The sequence below is a fragment of the Trichoderma evansii genome (assembly GCF_050947405.1).
Source record: "Trichoderma evansii strain SZMC 28006 chromosome Unknown GGI43scaffold_5, whole genome shotgun sequence".
In the NCBI taxonomy this organism is placed as follows: Eukaryota; Fungi; Ascomycota; class Sordariomycetes; order Hypocreales; family Hypocreaceae; genus Trichoderma; species Trichoderma evansii.
This window is the reverse complement of record NW_028145201.1, coordinates 344853-366004: the sequence shown is the minus strand read 5'-3', so window position 1 is coordinate 366004 and position 21152 is coordinate 344853. Positions and strand designations below refer to the sequence as shown.

The 21152-nt window shown below is 48.1% G+C and overlaps 8 protein-coding genes across 8 annotated transcripts; 4 read left to right on the top strand and 4 right to left on the bottom strand.

Moving 5' to 3' along the window:
- Positions 1-1376: 1376 nt before the first annotated feature.
- GGI43DRAFT_399313 (uncharacterized protein) lies at positions 1377-3495 on the bottom strand. The gene is made up of 3 exons (XM_083205328.1): positions 2831-3495; positions 2517-2774; positions 1377-2431 (listed from the first exon to the last, which is right to left on the bottom strand). Exons 1-3 carry the CDS (start codon positions 2914-2916, stop codon positions 1693-1695), a joined length of 1083 nt encoding a protein of 360 aa, XP_083062519.1. The 5' UTR covers positions 2917-3495; the 3' UTR covers positions 1377-1692.
- Positions 3496-4180: 685 nt separating this feature from the next.
- On the top strand, positions 4181-6205 carry GGI43DRAFT_399309 (uncharacterized protein). The gene has a single exon (XM_083205327.1). The coding sequence runs from the start codon at positions 4631-4633 to the stop codon at positions 6128-6130; it is 1500 nt and encodes a 499-aa protein (XP_083062518.1). The 5' UTR covers positions 4181-4630; the 3' UTR covers positions 6131-6205.
- Positions 6206-6631: 426 nt separating this feature from the next.
- Positions 6632-7984, bottom strand: GGI43DRAFT_381674 (uncharacterized protein; the record flags this gene model as incomplete). Its single annotated transcript, XM_083203148.1, has 2 exons — positions 6632-7013; positions 7083-7984. The coding sequence occupies 2 exons, from the start codon at positions 7982-7984 to the stop codon at positions 6632-6634; spliced, it is 1284 nt and encodes a 427-aa protein (XP_083062517.1).
- Positions 7985-9598: 1614 nt separating this feature from the next.
- On the top strand, positions 9599-12105 carry GGI43DRAFT_307936 (ion transporter). Its single transcript, XM_083201646.1, has 3 exons — positions 9599-10060; positions 10119-10948; positions 11005-12105. Exons 1-3 carry the CDS (start codon positions 9792-9794, stop codon positions 12003-12005), a joined length of 2100 nt encoding a protein of 699 aa, XP_083062516.1. The 5' UTR covers positions 9599-9791; the 3' UTR covers positions 12006-12105.
- A 198-nt stretch (positions 12106-12303) lies between these two features.
- On the bottom strand, positions 12304-14073 carry GGI43DRAFT_421478 (alpha/beta-hydrolase; the record flags this gene model as incomplete). The annotated part of the gene is made up of 3 exons (XM_083207961.1): positions 12304-13329; positions 13401-13745; positions 13810-14073. The coding sequence occupies 3 exons, from the start codon at positions 14071-14073 to the stop codon at positions 12304-12306; spliced, it is 1635 nt and encodes a 544-aa protein (XP_083062515.1).
- A 1436-nt stretch (positions 14074-15509) lies between these two features.
- On the top strand, positions 15510-16868 carry GGI43DRAFT_421477 (secretory lipase domain-containing protein; the record flags this gene model as incomplete). Its single annotated transcript, XM_083207960.1, has 1 exon — positions 15510-16868. One exon carries the CDS (start codon positions 15510-15512, stop codon positions 16866-16868), a length of 1359 nt encoding a protein of 452 aa, XP_083062514.1.
- A 545-nt stretch (positions 16869-17413) lies between these two features.
- GGI43DRAFT_432656 (uncharacterized protein) lies at positions 17414-17922 on the top strand (the record flags this gene model as incomplete). Its single annotated transcript, XM_083209620.1, has 2 exons — positions 17414-17587; positions 17646-17922. Exons 1-2 carry the CDS (start codon positions 17460-17462, stop codon positions 17920-17922), a joined length of 405 nt encoding a protein of 134 aa, XP_083062513.1. The 5' UTR covers positions 17414-17459.
- A 308-nt stretch (positions 17923-18230) lies between these two features.
- On the bottom strand, positions 18231-20478 carry GGI43DRAFT_421476 (P-loop containing nucleoside triphosphate hydrolase protein; the record flags this gene model as incomplete). Its single annotated transcript, XM_083207959.1, has 8 exons — positions 18231-18308; positions 18342-18437; positions 18513-19241; positions 19291-19417; positions 19523-19830; positions 19870-20197; positions 20241-20332; positions 20404-20478. The coding sequence occupies 8 exons, from the start codon at positions 20476-20478 to the stop codon at positions 18231-18233; spliced, it is 1833 nt and encodes a 610-aa protein (XP_083062512.1).
- Between the last annotated feature and the right edge of the window lie 674 nt (positions 20479-21152).

Below are 21152 nucleotides of genomic sequence, written 5' to 3'. Positions count from 1 at the left end.
ATAACAGCTTGATACCAGATTGACATCGGTGAAAGTTGCTATCAGCTGCTGGATCAATAGGTAGATGAGCACGCCGGTAGGTAATTGCTGCCGAACACCTGTTGTTACATGCAAATAGACTTCTTTATACTCTTTTCCTTTTGTGATATCTCATGCTTTGGGGTGGCGATATTGAGCCTCATTAAGATGTTTCTGAAATGCTCAAAGAACTGGACAGTAAGACCGATGATGACACCGATTGTCACTGCTAAATCTATATCATTTGATATCAATTCCTTGCCATTCCGATTGGTATTTGACTTTCCATTCGTCTGCGAGCAAAGCTTTTATCGATGAGCAATTGTAGTATGTGATTGCAATGTTTGCGATTCCCGTTTGTTTGTGGCTTTTGCAACGAATATGCTTGATTGAAATAGTCATTTTCATCTTTTCAGCCATCATGTCCTCCCTTGTGGTTATGTCATATTTATCGGCTGAGATTCAGCGAAGAAAAGCTAGTGGTTGACGCTGCTGTTGACCCTTGTTTATGTCGTTTGTGTTGACTCGGATGTTTGGCAGTGGTGTTGTATGGTAATTAGAAACAATGGATGTTGATAATGGATGCAGAGACGGGTCTATGGCGTCTCATATAGAGGCGACATACCTAATTCTTCATAGATGCACAATCTATTTGTTTCTGAAAGCTTATTCAATTCGGCTGCATCCTTTCTTGGTTCAAATTCTCTCTCTCGCCCCACCGATACATACTTTGTAAATTAAGTTCTCTAAAGCGAAGCTATCAAGTGATGTTATGATGAGTGAGAAAAGCATTGAGTAGATAGAGTTTCATTTTGGCTACTTGGAAATGAAAATTCTAGAAAAGTCAAAGGGGGAAGAAAAGTAGTCTAGGGTATTCCCACATTGTCGGCGATAACCTTTCATGGTTAAGATGGAGTGGCATTTTGCTGCCACAAAGACATAGATAGCATACTTTTTATATCGATAATTTCACTTATACTTCTCTATAGTAGCTTGAATTGAATTTAATGCGACGCGTCATCCAGCCCGCAGTTACAATAAATGTTGAGCGCAAACTTTGACATACGGGAGTGGAGACATGGACACTAATATAAGGTACAATAGTAGAAGATATAGAAGAGCTGTAAATTGACATTAGCCACAATTGAGGTACTAGAGAATGAAAGTGGTGTCGATGATGTCGATGAATGCCTGTCAATCAATCAATTGCTTATCCATTACATATAAATGACTATGCATTATCGTTATGCTCGACATATGCTTCTTGAGCGTCGAGTGTGGTGTGGCATTGATCGAGAGTTGAGGCACATGGTAGTTGATCTTGGGAACCCTACTGTTGCAGACAAAGATCATCAGAGTTCATAAAATCAAGTCGATTAATGCTGTCGATTCCCTCAAAACTAGATAGACCATGCATAGCTATTATATACCACATAATCTTACACATATTTAATAAATAAAGACAGAAACACCCTTGATGGCTTTAATATCGAATCCTGGCAGCGATACATCCCATTCCCTTCGTAACTTAAGACGTTCTATCTCGATGATAATGGCACACATAAAAAAAGAAAAAGTAAAAAAAAACCTTTGTTAGCTAAAACATAAACGAAACAAGTAAGCTTGTTGTTATCGCATCTTCCAAGATGCGTTCCCCGCTGCAATGCTGAGGCATTAATGACGCGAAGTCGAGTCGTAGTTTCTGCGAGGGTTGCCAATGCCACCCGGTCTGAGCAGGGGCTGGTTCTCTCTGGCAATGGCTCGTTCCTCCCTTTCTTCCATGTCGTCCAAGTCTTCCTCGGTTTCGGCATACCGTTCTGGGTGGCCTGTAAAAGGGCCTGGCAGGCCGCGCTCCCAGCCCTCTGAGTAGGTACGAGGAGCGTATGGACGCTGTGGCGTAGCGTGGTGCTCGATGGGAGACTGAGGCGCACTGCTGGTGTAGCTGTGGGCATATTCTTCGTTGCGTCTCGCAATTTCGTAGTAGATGCCCATGGCAAGTACACTGCCTTGCATGAAAGCAGTCAAGAGGTAAATGGCCCATGTGCTCCAGCCCTCCCAGCCAAGTCTTGCGAAAAGGCTGGCAGCAAATAAAAGGCCGCCCGGTGTCTGGATGCACATCATGGGAATGCTCAAGCTACCGACGTGCTTGAGATGGTAGGTCATCCATATCTGGGGAATGTATTGAACAGCGGCTAGGGCAGCAGCCATGACGCCGAGGGAATTGGCCCAAATGTTCAGCTTGTTAGGCATGGCAATGGCAAATACGCCAGTCAAGGCAATCACAACCAATCCGTGCAGGATGCAAAGGCCACCCACAGCGAGAGCCGTTTGCCATCTTGGACTCTCTCCGCCAAGCTCATCTTGGGGCACAGTGGCTTCGCGATAGCGGAAGAAGATGAGGAATAGGACAAGGCTGCAGTAAGAGGAACAAAAAATTAGTAAAGGTTTTCAGAAGAATAGACATGAGACAAAGGATGGGACAGAGGGTAGTGACTCACATGGCAGTGAAGCACAACCATTGTGTTCCGAGCTGGGCAACACCAAGCAGGCCCGCAGCACATTCAAATGTCTCCAACTCTCTGCAGCAGCCAATGGCGTTGCGAGAAGGCGCCACGGTAAGGATGTTGGCGAAGCCAGCGGTGGCAGAAGTGGTGCCTAGCAGAACGAAATAGGGAGATATGCCTTCGGAGGTGCCGCGAGAGATGATGCGATAGTGTTGGGGGAGGTACGAGATTAGGAGACCGATGAGAATGATGCTGCCGTGGATTGTCAGAATCAGGACCAGAAAGAAGCCACAAAGGGGGAAGCTCACATGGAAACAGTCAGCTCGACATAGGAGGGCGTCTTGAGGCTATCGCAGGACGAGGCCGTGGCCATTGCCAAGGGAGAGGCCTCCATGGTGTTGTTTGTACCGTTGATGGAGAAGGTCTCGAGATTGTTCTTCGCTTCGACTTGGAGTCGGTCGTGGTGGAGTCGCGTAAGGTCGGAAAGGGGGGGTTGGCAAGGGAGAGAAGGCAAAGCTGGATCTCGAATCTCCCACGACGTCGATGTTGATGGTAGTCAGGCAGTCTTGTGGTCAGGCAGAGGGCCGCAACGATATGGCTGGAAGTCGGGGCTATGCGGTAGTCATGGTCGTCGGGAACGTGGTGGCCGAGAAAGAGAAATAGATGGCGGTAATCACGGGCTGCAGTCGGGGGTCGAGATGCGCTCAGGGTCAGGCAAAAGTGAGCGACGAGAGACGAGCCAAGCGAGGCAGAGGCAAGGCGGTTTCTCAGGTTGTCACCGAGAAGATGGGAGAGTCAGAACATGGATGAGCTCCGTACTGGAGACGTTGGATGGGGCTAGGCTGAAGAGGTACTGCGGTACTAGCGAGTACGGGGTACGGGGCGGGTACTTGGCCGTCTTGGGTGCCTTGGGCAGCGCTAGCAGCACTCGAGGTCAACACTAGCAGTGATTGCGGCTGGTGTAAGGCAGCTGGGACACCAACTGGAGAGATTACAGTAACTCGTCTATAATCACATGCAATGATGGGGATTATTTTGAGCGTCTTGACGTTGATATGAATTGGGCACGCACTAGCATCAGGTACTTGGGTATCGCTACTAGGTTTGTAGTACTGACAAGTAGCCCGGAACTCGGGGAACCTGTAATGTACCTCCGCTGTCGATATCCGACATCACATGTATCTGTTCGTCTGAGCACCTGGACATTGCCTGCGGGCGGTTCTTCAGGAGTCCTCAGCCCGCAGCGGCACGCGCTGTAACTCTGCCCAAGAGGTATTTGTCTCATCTCATCTGTTGCCCATAATAGGAGGTGATAGCAGCAGCAGCAGCAGCAGCAGCACTACTACTGGTAGGTACGGCTAAGTACCGAGCAAGAGAGGTTATACCAACCGCACAAAGTGCAGACATGTGAAATGTACAGCCAGGTACTGCTGCACCCAAAGTGCTGGCGCTGGCATCATTATCACGCCAGCTTCTCGCGACCAGGGCAATCTGCACTGCGACCCTACGCAGTTGATTGGCACTGCTGGAGCCACTGGGCAGCTTTTCCGTCCTCTGAAAGCCCCGAAGCTAATGTACCCCGTATCCGAAGCCCAGGAGGCGCACACACACATCACCACCTTTGAATCACTAAATTACTACCTTCCAAAGACGATATCTGTTGGGTGGTTTATTTGCCTAAGACATTAATCAGCTCAAAATCCTCCTTGGCCTCTGGGATCAAGCGTGGCTGCCCATTGAAAGCAGGGAGAGCCGATAAGGCGCTGGATCGATAAAGCCCGAGATCGTGGTATGCAGCTAGTATCAAGTACAAACGTCTCCAGCGCTACGGCCGAAATGACGTCGTCTGGCGGCGGGCAATTTAGATCTAGGCACGGCCCATTCGTACAGAGTACGCGCTAGATACTTGCGTTGAGTATTTTTTCGTTTTAACCATCTCCTTTAGCGTCCATGTTTTTTTGCCATCTGCTAATCTTAAAGCAACCCCCTTGCATATATATCCAGCATCGCTGCCAGGATCTCAATCTCAACCGGAACTCAGCGTTATTGGGCGAATCCCAGTCGATTAGAAGAAAGGCTCTTTTCTTCCATTGATCATGCAGCGGTGAATGTGGAGCCGGACAAGCCTTGCCTACCGGGGCAGCAATGCCAACATCAGCGGAATCATGGCCCAAGGAGAAGCAGAAGCATCTTGTGTCGTAGACTGGCATGATGAGCATCATGAAAAGACGGCGCCCTCAATCCATCTGCTTGCTGAGCGACTCGCCAATGCGAGTACAAGCGTGATCACATCAGTGCCCGATGAGAGCCCTTCACCTTCACTAAGCCAGGCGGAAGACAGCAGAAGCTCCAGCGAACCTGAGAGTGAGACCTCCTCTCCTGATAAGGCCTCTCTCGATCCGAGCACCCAAACCCAGCGCTTTTACACTTCCGCCCAATGGACAGCCGATGGTACCTCTATCCTCGCGTTATCTTCCGACCAAACCGTGTCGTCCTTTATTCTTCCCGCAGACCTCCTGCAGCCTGCAGGAGAACCTCGCCATTTGGCCCGTCAAGCCAGCATCAAGCTCCCAGAACCCACCCAGACCCTCGCCAGTGCGCCCTACTTCTCCCTGGCCAATCCGGCTTCTCAGACCTTCTTGGTGGGATGTCGAGATCACCCCCTACACCTGTACCACGCGTTCCCTCAGCCCGATGATGCTGATGCCGCCGAGGATGTCGCAAGTCGGCCCCTCTACACCTATAAGCTCATCCGCATGGAGTCTGAGCAGTACATCTCCCCCGCTTCTCTGCTGTGGGAATATCCCGGGACACACTTCATCTGTGGCTCAGCGAACCGCATCGATCTCTTTGACGCATCTGGCCACTGCTCTGATGGGCCAACATTGACCATCCCGACGATTCCATCCCGGCGACACATCTCCAAGGGTAGCGGCGTTGGTATGAAAGGCACCGTGGCCGCCCTGGCAGCTTCGCCTCCCGCCGATGCCAGCGGCCACGGGTCCATCCTGGCGGCCGGCACCTGGACCCGCTGGATGGGGACGTACGATATCCACCGCACTGATAGGGTTGTTGCGAACTGGTCGATCGCTGACGCGGATGAAAAGGCGTTTCACATCAGCCTGGGAGGCCAGGGAATCGTGCAGACGGCGTGGAGCCCCTGCGGGCGATATCTAGTCGTGAATGAGCGCCAGGCGGACGGGATGTTGGTCTACGACATTCGGGGCACTGGGCAGCTTTTGGCTGTGCTCAAGGGTCGTAGGGCTACCACCCAACAGCGGCTTCACTTTGATGTTTTCCAGGGAGAGACTGGATTCGAGGTCTGGGCTGGAACACAGGACGGCTCAGTAGCAGTATGGGAAGAGGTTGGTATGAGGAACGATGTTGTAGAGCCTACTTGGACGTGGAAGGCACACGAATCTCCAGTAGGAAGTACGATCGTGCACTCTAGCGGCTCTGTAGCAGCCACCTGCTCAGGAGGCTGGGGATACCCGCGAGAAAACAGAGGGACAGATGCTGCTAGCGATGAGGAATCTCACCATAGACAAGTCTTTGACGAATCGTCTTTGAGGATTTGGTCCATTGGCGGGCCAAGCTTAGAAGCTTAGACAGGTAATTCCTTGCATGTCTGCCTATTGCTTCGAGAACATTTATATGAATGATGAAAGAGCTTGTAAATCTTATGATCATGTTTATGATGTATTATGTCAATTTTTTCACGTATGTGATGTGATGCAACTGTATCTCCTAAACGCCTCTCTGCTATGTACCTAATGTATCATGCTGATTCCTCTCATCTGGCCATGTTCAATGAACAAAACAATAATATACCCAACGCGCAGAAGAATAAATAAACGCAAAAGACTGCATTTTCCAATACACTCCCTCCAATGCCAACCAGAATTATTGTAAAAACTACCAGGGGGGACCAAATTTCATTCAAGAATGTCGTTTTGGATAAAGGTGGTGTTTGAGGTATGTCGAAGGAGTCGGATTTAAATATTAAGATAAAGCGGTATCCAAAGTGACCGCTGCCGCCTTGTATTCCAGGTCATAAAAAAGGAACGTTTTCCGGGGGTATCAAATAAGACTGAGCCGCTTCACTTCCTCTAAGCATATGGCCGGCCTCGAGACCGACTTTCCGATCTTGTCTGTGACCAGAAAGAGGCACCATCTCCATCGCCTCTTCTCCGCGGGTTATATGGGCGGAGATCCTCCTCCTCTACAACCGGTTCCGGTGGCGGCTTCGGCACAGTTTCCGTGAGAGGAATCTCGTCTGAGGGCCTGCCGTAGCTGTTGGCGATGGGTAAGGCCAGGCCAATCTCGCCGAGCTGGGGGGCGGGTTCGCTTGGTCTCGGGGGCCTTTGCGGCCTTTGCGGCATTGGGGCGAGTTCGGATTCGAAGCCGTTAAAGCCCCTCTCCTCTGTCAAAAGAGCCGTATTGGGAGGAATAGCGCGGGAATCGGGACCGTCGAATTTCTCAGTTGATGGCCTGTTTGTTCATTCAATGTCAGCAAATTTATTCTATGAGCAATGCCATGAGTCGTTTGCTTATGCTTACGTGATGTATTGGGAAGGTCTGGTCTTTCTCTTGCGCAGGAGGAAGAAAATCAAGGCTGCGATGAGAGCAAGGCCGGCGAGACCTCCAACTACGCCTCCTGCGATTGGCCCTGCCTTTGAGGTGCCGCTGGAAGTCGGCGCTGAAGGGGTCGAAGTCGAAGTTGAGGTTGAAGTCGACTCGCTTGCTGTGCCTGTGCCAGTGCCCGTGCTTGTAGATGTATCTGTCTCAGAGGTGTTGGATCCGCTGGTCGTCTTGGTTTTACGGCTAGATGTTGTCCTGCTCGCAGTCCGAGATCCAATCGTCGTTGGCGCGGATAAAGTCGTTGGCGTTTGTGTAAGCTGGACAGAGACGGTGCTTATATCCAGAGGGAGCTGGCTAAGCGCTGTGGCAGCCACTGTCGTCGCCAACTGTGAGACTGAACCGCATCCAAACTGAGAGAAGCCTCCTTCAAAGTGGTTCAAGTAGCACACCTGGGCGCCGGCGCACGTGAACACATAAGGATTGAGCTCTGTCTGCGGCGGGCTGTTGACGTCGACACAGCCTGTGAAGATTCCCGTCGTGCAAGGCCCATCGTTCGGACAGCAGCCAATTGCTTTGTTTGAGGTGTCGGCGGCGCAGTGTGAGCCCGCCAGGCACGTGGCTGGCTGGTTGGGATCGCCCCCTATCCAGCCGCAGATGGTGTTGAAGTCTCGCTGTAGCAGCTGTTCGATGGGCGATGATGCAAGCTCTGGCGATACCTTTGGCGCGGGTGTTGCGATGGGCCAAGCCACCACATCTAGCTCGCGAAAGGCGATGGTCTTCGTTTCTCGGGGGAGCGCATGGCTGGATGCGATTTGGAGGAGCGTCGACGAAACTAGGAGGGCTGTGGCTGTGGGCGATCGCGGCAGAGCAGCCACGATCATTTTCGCGGGCGTTGTTTGATGGGTGTTGGTGGGAGTTTGGCGCAAGAGAGAGAGAGAGACAAAAAAAAAGAAAAGAGACAATTTCGCAATTATATGGAAACAGCTACGGAAAAAGAGAGAAGAGAAAACAGAGAGAAGCTTTTTCTGGAAAATACTAAATGTTTTGAAATCTGGCGAGGTCGGGTAGTACTGCTTGCTTGTTAGTCTTCGGTAGTGTGTGCCTTGTTCGTATTGACCCCTGCAAGGCCCAATTGGCATACATTAGTCGTGTAATGCGACCAATTGAGGTACGGCGGGACGATTGAATCTCGTTGCGTGTGGGTAAGTTATGATATAAATAGGTATACGCGCAAAGTTGGTGAGATCACTTAGGCATAATATCATGGCTGTGCCTGAAGATTTTCTGCGTGAATGACTTATTGTGTACGAATTGACAAATAGAGGATGATGCAACAATAGGTGGGCGGCGGGTGGTTTTGGATAAAATGGACTTGTAGCGGCTATTGACGTCTGGATGGGCCGAACCTGGCCTTGCGTTTCGGCATTGATTGTTCCCGCGCCTATCGGGTGCTCTCCTTGCATGTGAATATAGCGCAGAGCTTGCTTCATGATGGAGCTATAGCTTATTGTTTGGTGTGTGTGTGTGTTTGTGTGTGCACTCAGTTTGGTTCTTGTTTTGACTTCAACATGTCTCTCTCTCTGCACATCATGATTTTCGCAGTAGTCGATTGGTGCCCCTTGTTCAAACGGCCCGTAGCCCAGCAGCTAAACCGAGCCTAGTAGCTGGGGACAAGAGGGATGCATTGATCTGGAGCTTTTGCGATATTAGCACTATTATGGAGCATTTTGACATCTAATATCAGAGAGTGGGTATCGCGCGTGTTGCCTTAGCGAGCACTACGGTGCACTACTGGCGGTGGCACCGAGCGATTAGGATTAGATTGAAGATTGCGCCGACATTAATTTGTGCTTGGCGGAGCATCCAGAGGGATAGCGTCTAATGAATTGTATAATAAGAGCAATGCCTGATGTATGAGTGTGAATAATTTGGAAAAAAGAGTCGAGGGATTGGACAGAGACACAAGATACTATTAGCCTTATTGTCTGAGGCTGGGTCTCGGAGTAATCTGCATGTAGCATCCATCTGTGGAGCAATGACGGATAAACTTGTCCATGATGTGCATTAAGCGCCATCTCCAGATCGTCGTGACAATTTGATGCCAACTATCGATAACACTTTTTCTCTATCCTGTACGACTACATTTTTATAGAGTATCACCTCCAAATGACGCTTTTGTGGAGCGATGCCCAATCGAGCAACTTCTCCAGCCCCAAAAAAGAGGCGCTCCGCCACAGGGGTCGCCAAAACAATAGCATGGCGGCGGCTGCTCTCCTCATTGGCATGAGGCGTAGGCGATGAGACCTCTAGGGGCGGATCAGAGCCCTGTAGTAGCGGCTGCAGCAAATACCTGGGCGCTGTTAGTGGTCCAGGGCCCAGACTGCTGTGTTTGTTTACCAGCCGTAGCGCGTGAAGCGAGGTATCGCTCCAGATGCAGCAGCAATCGACAGTCACCTGCGCCCACGCACAGGCCACAGCGCTGCGCTAAAGGCGACAAGCTCCATCACCAGCATCATATCGTATCAAACCTCATCCGGTCCCCTCTTTTTGGCCTTGGATATATCCGTGTCTCATCTCCATCTCCTCGGCCTCTCGCGGCTGATTGTTTGTCTGTTTGTTTGTCAAGGCACGAGGTCCTTGCTGAGACACCGACGCAGCAAACCAATCCTAGCTTCTGATAGCTTCAAGATGCCGATTCGCGTCAAGCTCAAACCCCAGCCAGTGCGTGAGGGGAGTCCCTTCTCCGCCAGATATGATGCCGTCGAGCTCCCCTACATTGCTCCCGAAGACTCGTTCCGTCTGGTAGTCAAGAAGCTGTCTCAGTACTTCACCGATGCTGTTGAGCTGCCCAGCACCTTTGAGCAGCTGCGCACGACAACTGCGGGCGACTGTCTGCGTCTCTTGACTAACCATCTGACTGACACATGCGCCAACCCTGCCATTGTCAATGCTCTCTTGTAGGTTTCAGCTGCTTCTTATTTGCATGCTTTTGACTCATCATCGACGCCTATGTAGGGCTCTCAAATGGCATTATGCTCTGGATCGTGACAACCAGGGCCTGGGAGAAGCTCGGTCCAACGCTTGTGAGATTGTAGCCTGGAGATTCCTGACCCGCCACTCAGAGCGTGAGGCCGTCACCTTCTGCCTCTTCGAGATCCCGGACCATAAGAAGACCAAGGCTCAGCAACAGCAGCACCTTGATAATGATCCCGAAGCCGGCGAGCGAGCTCCCCTTCTCCCTCGTGTGCTGGCAACTTTTGACGGCTCATCTCCCAACTCACCTGTGGGTGGTTCATCAAAGAAGATTCAACTTCTCTCATCCCTTTCCCGCCTTACCAACCTCAGTATGGATGACGACGGCGAACATGATGATGAAGAGGATGACCCCACCGCTGCTTTTGAAGGTTTGAATGCTCTAGAGATTGCTGCAGTCGCCAACGCCAAGCGTTTCCTTAGCCAGCATGTCGTGCAGAAGATCATCTCCGGCATCTGGAACGGTGATATTGTCTTTTGGGACACCATGTCTGTCAACTCATCCAAGCATCCCCATTTCTATAACCCGACCACGTCGGATCCTTATTCCCGACTACGTGTGCCCAAATATCTAAAATGCTGGGAGGTCTTGTTCTTTGGCGTGTTTCTGTGTCTGTACTATTCTGTTCTCATTGTGCGAGACGAAACCCGTCTCACCGGCCCTGAGATTGCCTTGTTTTTCTGGATTGCTGCCTTCTTCTACGATGAACTGAGTGAATGGGCTGATGCCGGAGCCATTTTTTACGCCACTGATATTTGGAATCTGTTTGACATGATTATGATCCTCATCGGTATTACCTTTGCTGTACTAAGTGAGTGCTTCCAGCGGGAAAAAAAAGCTAATAGTGCAATGCTAACCGTAACAAAGGAATCATTGGTATCATGCAGCCAGAAACACGTTGCAATGACTTGGCATTTGATGTGTTGGCTCTGGAAGCCCTCTTCATGATTCCTCGTATCTGCTCTATCCTCAGTCTAAGCCCTTACTGGGGAACCCTGATCCCCTGCCTCAAAGAAATGGGCAAAGATTTTATCAAGTTCATGGTCTTGATAATTATTGTCTATCTTGGTTTCCTCACTACCTTTTCGCTCGTTGGTCGAGACAGTTTTAGCTTGAGTAAGATGACGGGAATTCTGACCAAGATCTTTTATGGTTCCAGCTACGTCGGTTTTGAGATTATGGACCAGATTGATCCTATCTTCGGTCCTCCCTTGATGATCATTTTCATCACTCTATCTTCTTTCCTTCTCATGGGATCACTTACCGGTATGCTCTCCAACAGCTTCTCCCGGGTCGTCACCCACGCCAAAGAGGAATATCTCTACGTATATAGCGTATATGTGCTGGAGGCCTCGACCAGCAACCGACTCACTCATTTTTACCCACCCTTCAACCTCCTTTCTCTGGTTCTTTTCCGCCCATGGCGATACATCTTTCCACGGGACCACAAGTACCGCGCAGGTAGAATCTGGCTTCTCAAGGTGACCCATGCACCCATTATTGCAGTCATCAAGTTTTACGAGTATCTCAAGTATAAGGGAGACGATGACGACGAGTTTCGCGGCTTTAAAGGCCCCAAGGAGCCCAAGGGCCGGCGGAGAAGATCGGATATTGGCCCAGCGGCTGTCACAGGCCGTCCTGCGCTTGCATCTCCTCGCAGATCTGGGAACGCGAGATTGCTGCCTGCCAGCCGAATGCGGGGAGAAGATGACGTGGATGCGCCGTCGGCTGCTGAAGTTCAGATTTTGGAGCTGCAGCAAAAGATTGACCAGTTGACATCGATTGTTCTTGCGATGAGGGAAAGTCAACTTGCTAACGAGAAGAATGGGGCTGTCGCTGATTCTGGTAATAATGTTAGCTCCTTCTAAGTGTGGAGGACGAAGTTGGAGGATTGAATTGTATATTGATGTATTTTATGGAGTATGAAGTTTTTGGAGCATGATGTTAGTGATTGGGTATTGCATACTGCTGCAATTTAACGTGAGTTTTATCATTCAAACTGTCAAATTGACTCTTTTTGACGGCATCATTATAATCACGGAATGCTAAAAAGGAATTTAATTGTGTGCGTCTTACAGTGGATGCTTTTTCGTTTTCAGTCTCAGTTTCAATGTTGTTTATTATACTTTAACTATCATTCAAGTCATTACTTCGTAGCGTCTAACTTTACATCTGAGTGTAGCTTTGAAGACTCTGCCACAGATTACATCTCGCTATCTGATCCGAAGACACAGGCTCCATGGCCGTATTATTGGTCTGCAGCCGGATTCGCTGTCCCGTGCTCTGACCCCAAGGATCCCAATTTGGCGCCGAAGCATACTTGGCCGTATTGGGATTCAACTTTGTCACAAAACTAATAAAATAATGCATGGTGACTGGGACAATGGCCGCGTTTGTCGTATAATAGGACGCTGCCGCCCCACCAGCGTATCCAGGCCCGAATATGGCACTCGTCTCGAACGTGTGAGGCACGCCGAGGCCGCTGGCCACATTATCCGGATCCAAGACGTTGTAGTGGTAGTTCCAGATGCGTCGAGGATCGAAATGCCGTGCTACAGAGGCGGCAACTGTGTTTCCGGGACAGGTGAATGTGGATTCGCCGTACGCTGCCTCTGCGGATGGGAAGTAGGCTGCGTGTTGGGCCATGGGTGCTGCGAGAGGGTAGGCTTGATTGATGGCCTGGAGCTGGGAGTCTTGGAGGTAGGGGTAGTTATTCTTCATGAAGACTTCGACTTGGTCTGCGGTTGCGGCGTTGTAGCCAAAGTAGGTGCCTTCGTCGGTGTCGTCGCCGACGAGGACTGGGACGCGGATGAAGTGGCCTCTTTCAAAGTTGTTGTAGAGATGGTCTGTGATGAGATCGCCGTCTATGACGGGCAGCCAGTACCATAATGGCAAGGGGTTGTTGCTTGCTGCTCCTGGGAATGGGGCGTTGGGACTGATGTTAATTAATGTCTGAGTGTCTATGCCACGGAGACAGTCGAGAGATGAGCAGTTGGCGTTGGTGAGGAGCTGCTGGTACTGAAATTCCATGTCTGCAACGGTTCTTAGAGTTGGCCAGAATGGGCTCTCGGGGATTGCTCCGACAAAGAGCTGGTTGTCCTTTCTGGCGCCGTAGGCTGTGAGGTGGTGCGTGACGGAACCTCCGCCGGCAGATGCACCTTGAATGACGACGTGTCTGGGATTGCCGCCAAACTATTTTTTGTCAGTGATGAAATCAACAAAGAGTAATGAATAATGGATATATACGAGTTGCCATTACATACCTTTCTGATGTTCTTCTGTACCCAGTGTAAGACCTTTCTCTGGTCTAGAAGCCCCGCGTTAAGATCGCCGTCTCTACGGACATGCTCACTATTAAGAAACCCAAGTGCGCCAACGCGGTAATTGAAGTTGACAAAGATGAGGCCATTCCCAGACTGCTGGATGACTTCAGTACCGTTGTAGTTGGCGTTGGCGTTTGTCGAATAGCCGCCGCCTTGGATGTAAACCCAGACGGGGAGATTGGAGTATTCGTTTGCGCCTGATGGCTTAAAGACGTTGACGAAGAGGCAGTCTTCCGCGTGGCCGGCGTCTACGGCTTGGCCGACTGCTACGCATATTGGCCCGAACTGTTGAAGTTTTGTTAAAAACTTTTGAATTATTTTATGATTTTTTTTTAAAAGTAAAACTCACTGCTGAGGCATCCTGAACATCCTTTTCTGGAGTTGGATCTTGTGGTGCCCTGAATCTCAGATTCCCGAGAGGCGCCTGGGCGAATCTCATGCCAAGAAACTGATCTACTCCCGCATCTAGTCTAACCCCGCGATATTTGGCATATCCTAAATCGATGACTGGGTTGGAGTTACCGACGTCATCGACACGGTGGTGAATTACAGCGGCTCTGGCTAATGAAAGCGCGGAGGCGAGCTGCAGAAGAAGCTGCTTAGTTGAAACCATTATTTCTACCGTATAATACCATGAAAAATAGATAATCAGCAGCAATAAACAAAAAGATAGACATTCGGCGATCCATGATGCTCGAACCGACTCTTCTTTATATCCCCTCCCCAGGCTGCTGCGGTGCATTGACTGACCCGACTTTGATCTACCCCTCACTTCATCAACGGCCTCCCTGCGTATTTTGTGATGCAGCATCGCATCTAAGTGTCACCGGCTCTTGTTTGGAGTCGTCCGGCTGTTTTGATGGTGTATTCCCCCACAATGTAACGCTGATCATCCCAGACGCATGGTCAGGTGTATATATGTCGGTAGTATAGGCCTAGTGTGTGTCCAAGGCCGATTTCCGATAGGGCCGGCTGAAGGGCAACTACAGGTCCATTATGCAATACCCGACGGGACCATGATTGGATGAATAATGTATTTTAAGTCCGATCGCTGATGTGAGACATGTTCGATTGTCGATTACGTATCTGTTGAAGAGGAAGTTGGAAGAGATGGGGTTTAAGTGGGATGCGGATGATGGGTCAGCAACAACGGCATGAGGCTATACGGCTTGACAACATACATTCGGGTATATCGCGTAACGTTATACTTTACAAATTATACTTCCCAAGATCTAGTATTATGAGCTAAAACTATTGCTTAGTACTATTCTCTATTGTATATTGGACCTTAAACAGTATTACGGCTTAGTACATGCCGTATTTAGATGTCTCAAATAACGATGTCCGCGGAGCCTAGCCAAAGCTGTAAACAACCCGACAGAATGGTAATTTGCACGTGTGGAATGGCGGCTACGACACAAATTCTTAGCGTGGTGCCAGAAGAAGGAAAAAACGTTAATAGCGTGCGTGACTCCGGCTGGCTGGAAAGATCACCAATGTGAGACATATTGGAAATTTGGTATGGCGCGTTTGCTAGATGGTGTCGCGGTGAAACTCTGTGTCGTTCCTAACGGTGGTCTTGAGCGCGCAGCCACAACTTACTTTGAGAGACTGTGGCCGTACATGTTATACTAGAAGCCTTCTAAGAATATTATCTTCATAAAAATAATGACATGTCACTGAATCATGACTTATTAGCCATAAAACATGAGCAATGAGAAGCTTGAATCGCTATGATAGCTTAGACCGGTATTTCAGCTCGTACGGCTTCGGAGGTATGACGGTGTCACATACCGTCCGGGCTCTCCCGCTGTGACTTACTAAAAAAGCGCCGAAACCCATATGTCTTATTTATTCAAATAGCTATTATGCCTCCTAACGGCACTATAAATTGAAGCTCGTTGCACCAATTATTTACGATGTGACAGACGATGAGAGAGATGCTGGTGCAATTTGGGCCAGGTGCTTCGAACACCCACAATATATTATAGCCTATTGTCCTATACTAGCTATCAAGACCTCTATCTGGCTGCCCGATCTCTGTTCATCATGATTCATCTATGCTACTGGTTGGTGGCATCCCTCGCGGCCTCAGCTTCTGGACTTCGTTCCTCTGGCAAACGTCGTTTTCAAGAGGACGAAGAGGGCTTACTTCCCAGCGATGATCCGTTTTATGCCGTCCCAGGCAACATAGACTCCTTCTTACCAGGAGAAATTCTCCGTTTTAGAGCGCCACCTTCAGAAATTTCTTCCTATGGATGGATACCAACGGATTTGAAGGAAGCATACCAGATTCTCTACCGAACAACCGATAGCCTAGATCGGCCTACTGCCACTGTCTTGACAGTTCTCATTCCACCAGATGCTGATTACGACAAGGTGCTCTCTTTGCAAATGGCTGAAGATTCTACAACCATCAATTGCAGCCCATCTTATACAATGCTGCGTCGAGCGCAGCAGAGTTTTGCTCACGGCTCCAACATCACTCAGCTCCAGTTGCTTTTCGCAGAGACGGCACTTGCTCGGAAATGGATTGTTGTAGTGCCAGATTACGAAGGACCACTAGCAGCATACACTGCAAGCAAAATCACGGCTTATACGATTCTGGACGGAATTCGAGCCGCAAAAGGTTCTGGCCATATCACTGGCATTGTACCGAATCCCAAGGTTGGAATATGGGGCTATTCTGGGGGTGCATCTGCTACTCAATCAGCAATCAACATGCAGGAACTCTATGCGCCGGAGCTTGAAGTTGCTGGTGCTGCGATGGGAGGGCTGCCGGGCCTTTCAAAAGCGAGCGATATTTTCGTCCTCAACAAAGAACAGAGTTCGACTCTCATCGCATCGGCGATGATTGGCTTATCTAGCCAGTACGAGCAGCTCAAGGAGCACATTTATTCGTCATTGAAGCCTCAGTTTGAAGAGCTCTTCTACAGCCCGCTACGCATGTGTTTACAAGCAAGCTCCTTGTTTCTCTCGTTTCAAGATATTTTGGGCATGTTTTATGAGGATTCATTGCCAGGATTGATGAAAGAGCTGGAAGAGACTTTTCAAAAAGAGAATACTCCCCCAAAAACCACGATAAAAGCTCCTTTGTACATATACCAGGCCGTCCATGATCATCTATCCGACGTCAACAAGATTGATGCACTGGTGCGAGATTATTGCGAGCATGATACCACAGTTCACTATGAGCGAGCCGACTCGCCGAGTTTGAACCACGTCAAATATGGATTAATAGCAATACCGAATGCATTATTGTGGATGCAAGATCGGTTGGATGGGAAGCCAGTCTCTGGGGGTTGCGTGAATCATACTGATACGACTGCGAAGCTTGACCCGTCGCTTTTGAACCTTTTCCCCAAGAATATCAGCGATGCTTTAACCGGGTTTACTGATGTAATGTAATCAATTGTTCGACTTTGGATATGTGAACTCACTAGAGATGATAGCTGGCTGGTCTAGAAATATTTAATAAAAGGATACTCTTATCATTTTGCCTTACAAAAGAGTAGCCACAAGAAAATATTATAGTCGCTTGACAGCAATCATTTAGCCCAACCTGTAAAAGAAAAAGGATTACGCGGATTTTGGCCGCTTGAAATTAAGTAATCCACGGATATAATAACAAACCTGACGTTTTGACGAAGCATAACCCCACATTCCCACTTGCTCCGCTATGAAGAAATTCACGGGCGGAGTTCCGCACGATCGCATTTGGTCTCTAGATTTAGATATAAAGATCATTTATAAGCATATTATCGCTCAGAGTTTAGTCAGAGCGGAACTCCGTAATTAATTTGCGATCTAAGAGGGTACTATATACAGTAGCGATGGAGTTTGGAGGTAGGACGTGAAAACGGCCATCTACATCAAGTAGCTGACTGTTTAGAGAGAAAGCTTTTTGTATATAAACTTTGCAGCACTCCAAAGCAATACAATCCCATTTACTACCAATATATTGCAGTTCTCAAATACTATTTCTAGCAAATTGCCACCATGGCTCAGAAGATCACCGAATTTGGATCCTTTGTGGATAACATCTTCTATAATATATTTTTTCAACCCGACGATGAGTTATCGTCCAAATATATGAAAGAATACCTTTCTTCTAATTTACAAGTTCAGTAAGTATTTTCTCATTACTATCGGATATTTAATGAACTTTTAGCCTAATAATTACAGTATCAATGGCACGAGCATACCGGGGGATTCTTTCAAGGACAATATTGTCGCTGCCCGCGCCAAATCATCATTTCGGGTTGTTCAAGTTCAAGAGATTCTTGCCAATACCGATGCAGACAAGACTTCTGGGGGATCGGTATCGCATTTGACAGTATTTTCTGTCACAGATAAAGATACGGGTGATGAACGGCAGGAATCTAGTTTGACACTCGTTACGTGCGCGCTGGAAGATGGGGGGATAGTTATAACAGAACTGACCGAAATTCATCATGGATAATATACAAACACATAGGATGACAGGAATAAAACAATTATATGAAATTAAAATTCCAACTGGATCGGGGCTATTGATTGCTAGCAAGCCGCGTATCAAAGCTTTGAGGACTCTTGAGGAGGATAGACGTTACATTTTAGAGAGCCCTGAAGATGACCACACACGTTGATATTTCTTGACCTCAGCCTCAGCCAAAACATCTCCTGAATGATTAACGATAGCTCATAACGACACCCCACGCCTTAATACATAACCAACGCCATGCGTGCACGATAAAGCTGCTCCCACAGGCGCATGCTCCAACACCTGTCTTACTCATCCGAATCACGCAGATTTGATACCTGCAGCGTCGCCTTTGCACACATCTCAGTAAACTCTTCGTCCGTCATCTCTTGTCTGGTCGTATACTTGAGCTATAATACGCTTTCGATCATACGGCGCAGCGCCTCTCGCCAATCATACGGTGCCATTTCCACTTTCTCTCCGTCCCTTAAGTTAAAAAGCATAATGCGAGGTACCTCTTGCGACGGTGGTGTTAATAAGTAGGCATATATGCATGCTTGCAATATGTGCTCATTGGAAAGCTAAGAGACAAATTTAATCTCCCAGATAGAGTCAATTTTCTTCTCGGCGGAAAAAGATACAATATCAGCTTGACCACGCAGCCGCATTTCTTGACCATCAATTTTGAAATGATGTTCGGCTTCAACCTCAAAGCGAAGATTCGGAGCCAAGTCGCCAAATTCTTGTTGAAGCCGACTCTGGGCCATAGCTAGATGCTCAGGTTTCATCCAGTCGAATGCATGATCTTTCATCTGGATAAAACGCGGTCGGTAGCCTGATGAGTCGGCTTCGTATTTGCACGCTGTTCGGCAAAGCCATGATATGTATTGCTTTTGAGTCATCGTATGGATTCCATCAATTAGATTTTTGTGACCTTTCAATATGCTTAGGGTTCCAGTAACATGGTGTTCGAAGGCTGACGTAACAACCAAGCCATTTATATCGCCCACGGCTTCGTAGAATCTCTCTGCTGGGTTTGAAAGCACAATATCGTCTATATCAATATGCTCATCCTTGGGTAAAGGCGGCGATAGTCGTTTGACCTCCAAATAGTGTCTCAATATTTGGTCCAGAGGTTCATCTGGTATGTGGCGGGTTAGATCTCGAACTCCAATTGATTTTGGCAGATTCAACCCGCGCTGCAGAGGTGGGCCAGGTGCGTCAGGGGCTGCAATTGTTGTCTGTTTTTCAGTTAGGTTGACAACATCCGCCGTTTTGTATAAGTCATCCACAGATACAAAGGGCATGGGCTTCTCATTCTCATTTTGAACCATCACAAGCTCCTTTTGCAGCACGAGTTAAGGCCACGAAAATTTCGTTCGGGCACCTATCATCTGGAATGTCACGACCAAAATACTTGAAATATGAGGCGTCGATTCCGAAGAGAATAACCAGATCACGCTCGCAGCCTTTGAATTGATGGATATTAGAAACACTTAACTTCCCATTAGTAACAAGTTTATCCGAACAGACCTCATCATCTGTTGGTACGTTAATTGGTACGTCATACGCCTCTGCCAGTGCGTTGGTTAGCTTTTACAATGGCATGTTATTGCGTATCGATGGCGATAGGATTGCGCTATTCTTGGCTCCATAGGTCTTGATCAGAGAAAATATCTCTTTAGACAACGTATTGACGTGATAAGGGTAGCTTCTCAGGATGATAGGTTTTGGGCCAGACTTAGAGCTTGTGATGTATGGCTTGCCGCCAAGAAATGCGTTGTTAATAAACTGAACGGAGGGGTTTGATAGCCTGAAGCTTTGGCTTAATGGAATTTTAGCAAACGGGTAAGGGCTGGCAGGGCTCAGCAAATGATCAGCTAAAGTAAGATAACGTTGGTCGGCGCCCTAATATCCGTAAATAGACTGCCGCTCATCACCGAGCACAACGAGTCGAGCAGCTGGGCGTCCTAATCTTGCCAGCTTCTGGTTGTTGGCCCTGATGAAACAATTTGTTAACCAAAAAATATTTTTGGTGCAGTCTTGGAACTCGTCCAAGACTATTATGTCGAAAGGGTCATCTTTCCACTTCGGTAGCTTATTATGAAGTTGAACCCTTCTTATATACTTTGCGAAGATAGCGTCATTGTATATCGTGTCTCCGGAGAGTGAGGTTGCCAACCCGTGGAATGTAAATGTTTTGCAGTTGAGGTATTTATAAAGTCGGCAAGAATTTTCGCGTTCCGGATCCCGGACGTGCTGATACCACAACATTCTGCACAGCGCAGAGTTTCACGACCTTTTGTTGCTCAGCAGACGGTGTGAAGACAAACTTCTTTTCCAATTGTTGATACAAGCCAGAATTAGAGGTAAAGAAACGAACAGAGCCACAATGACCGAAAACTGAGAACTAATAGCTGTTAGTACTGGTGTTTGCATGTCTCCGTCTCGTCGCTTCTACTGTAGACTATTTGCACTTACTGGCTGCTTAAAAAGGTATAAAAGCCGCTGATTTAGTAGAAGCGGATTCCATTTCAATGGAAAATGACTAATCATTTTGAATTTAATGTGGATACGTTGGAGCGTGGCGATGTGGATGGAGATGCTAAATATGGTCGGTTTAAGATAGATAGGTGCAAAATATAGTTCAAACATTTGGAACATTTCGCACGTAACTTTGCCGAAAGCGAATTCGCAACATAGAGACGCAAATTTAGCAGCAGGTGTGAATAGGGCGTTAGTCATCAGCATCTTGCATGGGATGTTTTCCTTCGCCTAACCTTCTAGCTAGCCTAGTGAATAGCAACACATGGGAATAACATGAGGGAACGGAAGTTAGTCTATGAATCATTGGTAATGCAAGTATACGAATTAGATACCTGCACTTGGGGGTTTGTATCTTGTCATTTATGTATTTCCTTCAGAATATAGCTTGAGATCTATTATACTCTGGCTTAAATATAACATGGTAATATCTTCAGAAATAATTCGTGGAAAATTTATTATCTATTCATGCCTGATTTTGGTACAGAGATGTGAACTATCTTAATAATTATATAGACAGTTCTCCATTAGGATTCGAGCAATAAGTCATATCTCCCGGGTCTGTATAAAAGATAGCCTTTATCAAACTACGTAGTGCGCAGCCCATTCCCTAAGGGCTCGTTTTTGTGACATCTCACCTTGAAGAATAATGCATAGAGATACAGGTTGGTTTAGAAGTAGATAAA